The 9,195-nt window shown below is 52.6% G+C and overlaps 1 protein-coding gene across 2 annotated transcripts in view; it reads left to right on the top strand.

Annotated features, from left to right (window-relative positions):
* The window catches only part of LOC116821111 (butyrophilin subfamily 1 member A1-like), a 22,951-nt gene extending 19,014 nt beyond the window's left edge, over positions 1-3,937 (top strand). For both annotated transcript variants that reach the window (XM_075071644.1, XM_032774025.2), the window contains 2 exons: positions 1,166-1,198; positions 2,719-3,937. In XM_075071644.1, coding sequence (XP_074927745.1) covers positions 1,166-1,198; positions 2,719-3,233 — 548 coding nt within the window. In that variant the 3' untranslated portion in view covers positions 3,234-3,937. The remainder of the gene's footprint in view (positions 1-1,165; positions 1,199-2,718) is intronic.
* Positions 3,938-9,195: the final 5,258 nt, after the last annotated feature.

Below are 9,195 nucleotides of genomic sequence, written 5' to 3'. Positions count from 1 at the left end.
CCCTCACCCCCACCCCCACCCCAAGCTGTGTGAAAGGGAAACATGGTGGGATATGAAGTGCACTGATGATAAATGAACGTACCATGGAGGGGAAAAATTGAGCAACTCATTCATATTACAGGGTTTGAAAATAAGTGCATCAGCAGCTCAGTAATGCAACCGGGAATTCACTGTGTTCAGCTTGACAAAAACCTCTGCTTGCTGCGGAGCTCTGTCAAACAAAATATAAGAATCCATCAAAATGGGATGGTGAATGACATGGCAATATTATACAGCCATTATGTAAAAGTGGTTTGCCCTTAAATGGAGTTCTGGGATGGGTACCGCTCACCCCATCTCAGAAAAGGTAGCGAAGAAGAAAAGGGGGCTCAGAGAGAGGCAATGAGAATTAGCATGAGGAGATATTGAAAAAAAATGAGAATTTTTACCTTTAAAAGAAAGGAGTGAGAGGGGACCTGATATGAGTACAGAATATTGCACAACCCCCCTGAACAGAATATGATTTAGGCTGCAATGTTGAAGACTTGAGAGTTAAGAAATTCCGGTTTTATGTTTGCCTGTACACCCTTAATTCTCACCCCTTGTGCATCCATCCTGGGCAGTGAAAGGATGAGGCAGGGGTCCTGTGTCAAAACACTGTGTGTGATCATGTAACTGGAGATTGTATCATAATGTAAACACACAGGTCACTGGCTAAGGAAAAAAGAGTCTGTTAAAATTGTAGCCGCTGACGGAGAAATGCTCACATGTGTATTTGGGGATTGTTTACTTTATGCTGAACTCTAGAATGTGTCTTTTCCCCAGTGTAACATTTTATAGGCATAAGGAGCCACTCAGTCATTCCCAGAACGCTCGACATTTCCAGACTGTCAGGTTTGGTTTGGGCCCCCCGTCCCACTCCATCCTCCTTGGCATGATGGTGCGTGTGAGGTTATGCCACATGGGGGACACCATTTTTCAGAGATGGAGAGGGCAGAGTGATGTCCCCCATCCAACACTGGACAAAATCACATCCATTTTAGACCCCATGCTGGACAGTGGGCAAACCACTCCAAAAGAGGCCTGTCCATTTTAATCCCAGACGAGTGGCCTCCCTCTCTACAACACTAATTTCTGTTAATGTGCTTGTTCAGATGAGCTCTCATCTCTGATTCTGTGTTTCCAGGGCTGGGAAGTTCTGCGCCACCTGTACAAGAAGGTAACTGAAGTTCAGATTCTATCAATGTGCCAGTCTCAGCGGCTGTTAGAACGTTTTGCTTCTTTCCCCTGACTGTGGCCATGGGAGGGGAGTTTGTTGCTCAGGGCAGAGCTCACAAGCATCCTGCATTTCACAGCACTGGAGGCGAGGGAGGTTGTGTAGCCTTGGCCTGATGTACAGCAGTAAATCCAGACACTATTGTGTCTACCCCTCCTGCTGCTCCTCTGCCTTCACGTGCAGTGTGACCTGCAGAGCTTCCTGAGCCCACAGCCCAGCCTGGCTGAACAGCCACTGACATGTCCCAACCCCTAGCACAGGACCAAAGACACAGTTCCTTCTCCCCCCAGCTCCCCAGGGCTGTTCCTGCTCACAGCCCCCTCCCTGCCTGAGGTCCTGGGGGCCAGAGCCATGGGCTGTGGAACAGGAGCAAACTGAATTCTGGGTCTGTTAAATGCCCACTAACTAAGCATTAACAATTCAGAGGTTGGAAACCGAGGAAATGACGTGTAAATGTTAAATTCAGAGATTAGAGAAAGAGAGAGAGAAACAAAGACATTTCAAGTGACAAAACAGGGAGGTGAGGAAATAAAATATGCCCAGTGATGAGAACCCTGGTGCTAGAGTACAGAGAGAGCCCAGGGGGAAAGTCATGAGAGTGCAAAGAGGGGGACACGTCAGGATTTGGAAGGGAACAGAAGACTGAGGGATGGAGCAGTGTTTGGAAGGGTCTGGAGGGGAACAGGAGGATGGGGAGGCCGTCAGCTGAAGGGGGCTGGTGCAGAGGCAGTAGGAGTGGGGGCAGGTGGAAGGGCCTGGAGGTTTGGTGATGGTGGCTGCTTGGAGGGAATAGGCAAGTGAGTTGCTGTTTTCACACTCAGCAGATTCTCTATAACCTTTCACGTCCCGCTGCCCTGGGCCTCTCCTGCCCCATCTCCTCATCTAATATGGTTTTCTCTCCCTTCTGGGATCTCTTCCTTCATGTCTCCATTCACCTCTCTGCTTGCTCTCCCTCCATCCCCTCCCGCTCCTTCTCCCCCAACACTCCCCTTGCTCTCACGTAGGCTGAGGGCACAGGGCTGGGATGTATCTGTTCTCTCTCCACAGCGATTATCTCTCTCAGCTGGGAATATGAGGTTTAAGATGGGAAACTGCAGGGAGAGGTGAGGCGGGTCAGTGAGCACTGAGCAGAGGGAGCTCAGTTTCTCACCACTCTGTTGGCCTCCATCCCCCTGACATGTGGGTCTCTAGTCTCCTCCCTGGAAAGATGTGCAGCAGGACATGAAAGAGCCCGAGTCCCAGACCTGGCTCAAATGACCCTTTTGCTGCAGGGCCAGGGGTGTGACTCTCCCCTGCACTGTGCTGACATCTCAGAGCTGCTCCCCATTCAGAGCCGGCAGGTAAATCCTGCAGGAAGGAGATTTAGAGTCACTCTCCAGCTGGGGCAGATTCTGTCACTGACACCATGAAACCCTCCCCCAGGGATGAGCTCTGCCCCTAACGCTCTGATTCTCTCTCCCCAGCGCATGTGACTCTGGATCCAGACACGGCTCATCCCAATCTCGTCCTGTCTGAGGATCGGAAAAGTGTGATATGGAGAGACACAGAGCAGAATCTACCCAACAACCCTGAGAGATTTGACTCATGGGGCTGTGTGCTGGGCTGTGAGGGATTCACCTCAGGGAGACATTGCTGGGAGGTGGAGGTGGGGGATGGGGGAGGCTGGGCTGTGGGGGTGGCCAGAGAGTCTGTGGGGAGGAAGGGACGGATCAGCCATAGCCCTGAGGGGGGGATCTGGGCTGTGCGGCGCTGGGGGGGTCAGTTCCAGGCTCTCACCTCCCCTGTGACCCCCCTGCCCCTGAGCCGGGTCCCCAGCAGGATCCGGGTTTGTCTGGACTGTGACCGGGGGCAGGTGACATTTATCGATGCTGGTGACGAGGCCCCGATCTTCACTTTCCCGCCAGGCTCCGTCCCTGGGGAGAGAATCCGACCCTGGTTCTGGGCGGGGCTGGGATCCCGGCTCCGACTGTGTCCCTGAGACACACAGCTGAGGAGGGAACCAGAAATCAGCCTCTCTAGCCTCATGGATCCCAGTCTCTATGACCTTGGAGGACTCCCATCTACCCAGCCCCTTTCTCCTCATCTCTATGGCTGTTGGAAGCACCTCCCCCTCCCTCTCTGCAGCCTCGGGGATGGAGGGAGGAGGGGGAAGAACCCCTGGGGCTGCAGGAGGGGCTCTGAGGGGCAGAGGTGGGGGCTGGGCAGGGGTAGCATTAACTGCTGGGCTGGGCAAGGGACAGGCGGAGGTGGGGGTGGCAGGGACACAGCATTGATCAATCAGGGTTTGGAGGGTTGGGGAGAAGCAGCAGCAGCAGCAGTCAGGAGCATCTTGTACAGATCTGTTTGCAGCCGAGGGGCATGATCTGTGACAGGGGGGAGAGACACAGGGAAATAAAGAGGGAAGGAAAGTGAGGCTAGAACAATAATGAATAGAAAAGGACAGTATGAAAGGAAAGGGAACGTGAGCTGGATGGGGAGATTTATGACATGTTACTGAAAGTGAGACTGTAGCTCATTAATTCCCTATGTTAATCGCTGGCCACTGGTGCTATTTTAGTGCCATTAAGAAAACTGTTCTCATTAGCTGGGGATCTCCTGGCCGTGCTGTGGCTATTAAAACTCCTTCTTAGCTCCTTTTACTTTGCTCTTTCGAGCTACTTACTGTAAATAAAACATTACAAATAATTCTTCTTGTTTGTTCCACTTTACTGTCCCAGCTGCAGGTGCTGGGGGAGTGTCATGGGATTTGCTTCCCAACTTGGTTGTGTCCCCCCAGCCTTCATAGAGAATATTGCACCCAGGGCCAGCTCCGGGCACCAGCAAAGAAAGCAGGTGCCTGGGGCGGCCAATAGAAACGGGTGTCAATGCGTCAGTTTTTGGGGCGGCACGTCCAGATTGGCGGCAGCAGCACTTCAGCGGTGGCTCAATCTGCCCGTTTCAGTGTTTGGCGGCAATTCAGCAGCGGGTCCTTCACTCACTGTCTTCCACTTCGGTGGCAGCTCAGTTGGGGTCTTCCTTTTATCTTTTTCGTTTTATTCACCGCTTGGGGTGGCAAAAAAGCTGGAGCCAGCACTGATTGCACCTCTAGGAAGAGAGTATGGGTTTTACTGTGATGTGTCACTAACCAGCCTGTGCTTTGCGTCTGTCCTGTGTATACCCATGTCAGTCAGGAATTGTTCAGCTGTTCTCTGCGGAGCGGTGATTGGTTGCACAGGGGCCAATCCATGACGAGACTCGGGTGTTGCAATGCTCAGCATCACAGTGAGTAACTTTTAGGCAGCGAGAAAATCACAGGAACAGCAACACTGTGACCCTGAGAGCTGAATCAGGGGTCTAAAGTCCCTAGACAATGCCAATCTATGGGTAACACAGGCCCCTCAGTAGGCAGGGAGCCATATAAGCTCGCCAATGGGAGATGCCGACAAGGGGGGAAGGGGTGTCCTAAGTCACGCCCCTCTCATGGATAGGTGCCTAAATCTGGGATGCAGAGAGGTGTGTGTGTCTGTTTTGCAACCCACAAACAGGAACCCACCATCTGACGTCCGGGGCCTCCAGTCGTGGCTGCTGCCAGTGCCTGGTAGTGGTGGCAGCAGCTGAGAGCCCCAGGCCCTTTGAAATCGCCCCAGCAGGCTGCAGGACTCCTAGGCGCACATGTTGGATGGGTGCAGTGACACATTAGGGGAAGGAAAAGTCCTAGTCCCTGGCAGGAGCCGCACTGGTCAGGGGTGGGGAGAAGCAGCCCTGGACACTGGCTGCTGGGTGGGGGCAGGGGAAGTCCCGGACCACGACAGAAGCCATGCAGTGTGGATGGGAGAAGCCCTGGACCACAGCAGGAGCCACACTGGGTGGGCGGGGGGGAGAAGAAGCCCATGACCCTAGCAGAAGATGGGCTGATGCCCCACCCCCACGGAGCTGGCCTGAGCCCCTCCTCCTACTGTGCCCTCTGTGTGGAGCCCAAAATACTCACCTTGGTATCTCCATTTCCCACATCACCACACAGCCATGAAGGGATTCAGCCTCAGAGGCAGGGTCAGCATTAGCCCCATGTGCCATCTAGGGTACACAGAGGTGAAGTGACTTTCCCAAGACTAGGCATGGAGTCAGTGGCAGAGCAGAGAACCAAACCCAGAACACCTGAACCTCAGGCCTGTGCCTGAACCACTAGGCCACCCTTCCTACCTGAGCAGGGGCAACCTCCTCTGCGGCCACTAGACAGAGCCCCCAGGAGGTGGGGAGCAGGGAGAGATGAGGCACAGAGCGAACACAGTGTCTATAGACAGGGGTGTCAGTCAAGACAACTTTTAGCTGAGTGTAATGATTTTAATACACTGTAATTCATGATAATGTAACCATGTAGTTCATTACTATTTTGATTGCTATGATACCAGTGATAGACACACATTCAATAACTAGAATATGAAGGAAGTGTGTGTATAAATATGCTGGAAATTGCCGTTTTGGACGGGGAGATTGAGCCAAACACACACACCTCACCCTTAAAGCAGGAGGAGGCAGAAAGGAGTTGGCAGGAGGCGCTTGGGGGAGAGGACCTAGGGAGCAGAGTGGGGGAGGAAGAGGTGGAGTGGGGGCTTGGCCTTTGGGAAGGGAGCAGAGCCGAGAGGAGGCACCCACCAGCAAAACCAAAATTCAGCACCTATGGCACATGGGGTGATATCGGTGGTGGCGGCGAAGGCAGCCGGGTGGGCATGTGGAAGCCCTGGCCATGCCAGAAGAGCGCGCCCAGCAGCACAGCCAGCAGCTCACTGGGCACCAGCTAGCACAGGTGCAGCACCACCCAAATGTCAGATGGGTCCATGTGGGCGTGGCTTGTGCATGCGGGCACCAGCGGGGGCCCATTGACTGTTCTGCCCTGGGGCCCAGAATTGCTGTTGGCAGGGCTTCGGGGGACTGTGCTCATGGCCTGCTTGGGGCCCACAGCCCAGCTCTGTGCGCGTTCCCATAGCTTGTCCTCTGTGTCCGTTCCCCGTTCTGTTCACTGTGCTGGTTTAGATCAACGATGACACTTATTTAGGGGGCTTCCCTTGGGTAACAGAGAGATTTACACTCTGAATTCTCACTGGCACGGTGCTTTAAAAATCTTAAGCAGGCCAGCCCCCCCAAAATCACGAGGTTTAAGAAGAACAATATAGTAAGTATTAGTATTGTTTTATTTGCCTTTTGGTGTCTCAGAGCTTTAGACTGCACTGCGGTGAAATTTTTAAGTGTTTCTCTGCAACAAAGAGAACTAGATACTTCCTTTGTTTAGAAAACAAAAGCCGAGAGTCTCACCTCCTCACATGCTTCCAGGAGCTGGGGCTTCATCAAACACACCAAATATCACAAGACTCATGATAAAATCATGAAGTTGGAGATCGTGCAGCCCCTTTCCACTGAGACAAGCAGCCTTAGTGTAAATGAGAATCAGGTCTTGAAAACACTCATTCCAACTTAACCCAGCTTTTAGCCTGAGAGTTTATCATCACAGAGGCTTGGAAGAATGAGCTTTTATTCATAAATATTGGCAAACGTTACTTTTGCTGTCTGCATACAGACCAATGAAAAAATATTTCAGTTGATAATAAATGAAAATGACAGATATGCAAAGTAAGAACAAGGCTGCTTGAGAACTTATTCGAGTTTGACTGACTCTGCATCCTTTGACAGGTGATGTGACCATCTGTGTTTTCATGGTTATAAAGCTTCAACTTTTTGAATCTCGGTATCTAGTGACATTAAATCATTGTGATATGACTTGCTATTGATGTATTTCTCCCCTCCTCCCCCCCCCAATTGCCCACAACTGTGAAAACTGAACTTGAGAACGATTGGAAGGAAATGCTAAACCCAGAGTTTTGTGCAATTGTGAAAATTTAACTCAATGAACATTGAAAAAATGCTTACAACTAGCTGCAATACTATCTGTTAATATATATAATGAATTCTGCCAAGCCTGACTATTCTTCCTTAGACACACACACTCTGCTCCTTTCAGGGTATCCCCATAGGGGGATGCCCCCCAGCCACAGGGCCCCGGGGCACATGTCACACAAACGCCTGCAGGCTGCAATGTTCCCCGGGGGCTCCTCCCCGCTCAGCAGCAGCCGAGTCAGTCCCAGGCAGGGAAACACCCGGCGGCTGCTGCAGGAGCTGCCAAGGCAGAGCCCGGCCGGCCTCACGCGGCTTCTCTCCTGCAGCGAATGTCGCTGGTTCTGGGGCCGCCCCTGGGGGCGGGGCTTCTGCCTCTTTTGTTGGTTGGTTTTTAATTTCCCCCCGGAGAGCGTGATTGGCTCCCGGTTACCCAATCGGCTTTAAAAAAAAAAAAAACTTTAAAGGAGCGTTACTGCGCCTGCGCGATGTTTAGTTTCGCTTTCGCCGGTTACTGGCTGCTGCTGGCCACGTTTCTTGCTCTTCCTGCACCGGCACGTGGCTGGTGCGGGTGCCTGGCTCGGGTGCAGGGGTCTTGACTTGTTCGTTTGGTTGAGGGGGAGCTACCAACTGTCCCCCGCCCCCTCCTGCACCCATCACCACCCCGTGGCTGCGCCTGGCTGGCTGCAGGGGGGGCAGCATTGATTTACCTGCCCCTATCCAGCTTGCGCGGCAGTTGCAGTGCACGGGGGAGGCACAGACACACAGGCTAGGGGAGGGAGGGGCAGGCAGAGGCTACAGCAGGATTTGGGGGAGTTGAGGGGGGTTGGCCTGGCTGGAGGCGGGGGCAGTGGCTCCACTAGGTTGTTGTGGGGAGGGGAGTGGCACCCACTGTCCTGTGCTAATTATTGGCCAGTATTTGGACATCTGGGGTGCACCAGCTGGGGGAGGTGTCTGGAATGGCTGTGTGTGTGTTAGGTTAGTTCAGAGTGGGGATGATTTATAAATATAGAAGCAGGAAATCTGTTCCCCCCCCCTCCCCCCGCCACAGAGAATATTGCTCCCCTAGGAGGAGAGTTTGGTGGTTACTGCGATGTGTCACTTTCCAGCCTGTGCAGCTCCTGACCACAAGTATCTGGTTAAAGCCACCAGCTGCTCTATCCTGGCCACAGGGAATGATGGAATACCTGGAACAGGAGACAGCCTCTCCCCAGCTGAGGAAGAACCATTAATAGAAACCTTTCCACCCTCAGGCAAAGGGAGCAGGAGGTGGCAGCCCTGGAGGGAGAGTGTCTCTCTAAATACAGAAACAGCAAGAAGCATCCAGGAAAGAACCCTCCTTACCCAAGGCAAAGGGATGTGACAGTCCTGAGGGGGAGACCTCTTCATTCATGTTTGAATTGAATATTTCAGACCTGTAGAAATATTAACCAGAACCCACATCATCATAGTTAAGGGTGTTTGGATGCTGGGCCTTGAGAAGGTTTCTGTTTAGTGGTGTGTGCGTGTGTATCTCACATCTGGTTAGGTAGCACCAGACTGTTGTAAGGGGAATCCAAGCATCTGAGCCCCAGGATCCCCAGAGAAGTCAAGACTCTGGCACCAGAACAGAGCCCATCCACTGCTCCAATCTTGGGGTCCCTGGGCACATTCTTTGGGACTCTCCACCATCTGAGGTGTGAAACCTGCTGGCTAACCCCCTGGTGCAGAGCTGACCCTCCAGACGCCCACATGCTTAAACACACCATCTCCCGGAGCTCCACGCCAAAGTGAGAGCCATCCTGTTTCAGCTGAACTCTCTCTGGAGGCACGCAGTAGTTGTGAAGCATTTCACACACAGGGAGAGACTCTTTGCACAAGTCTAACACGCCATTGCTCTTTCACTTAACCAGATAAAGCACAAGAGAGTTCAGATCATGTAGCACAAAATGATGAACTTAACTGCAGTGCCCCTCTCTGGCCAGGGCCAGCTGTAGGCCGATTCACCTAATTCCCCGGAATCGGGCCCCGTGCCTTAGGAACCTTTTTAATTATTTTTTTAACTCACCCGGTGGCGGTCCACTCCGGTGGTCTTT

The sequence above is a fragment of the Chelonoidis abingdonii genome, chromosome 12 (genome assembly GCF_003597395.2).
Source record: "Chelonoidis abingdonii isolate Lonesome George chromosome 12, CheloAbing_2.0, whole genome shotgun sequence".
NCBI classification, from domain to species: Eukaryota; Metazoa; Chordata; order Testudines; family Testudinidae; genus Chelonoidis; species Chelonoidis abingdonii.
This window is presented reverse-complemented; position numbering and strand designations above follow the sequence as displayed.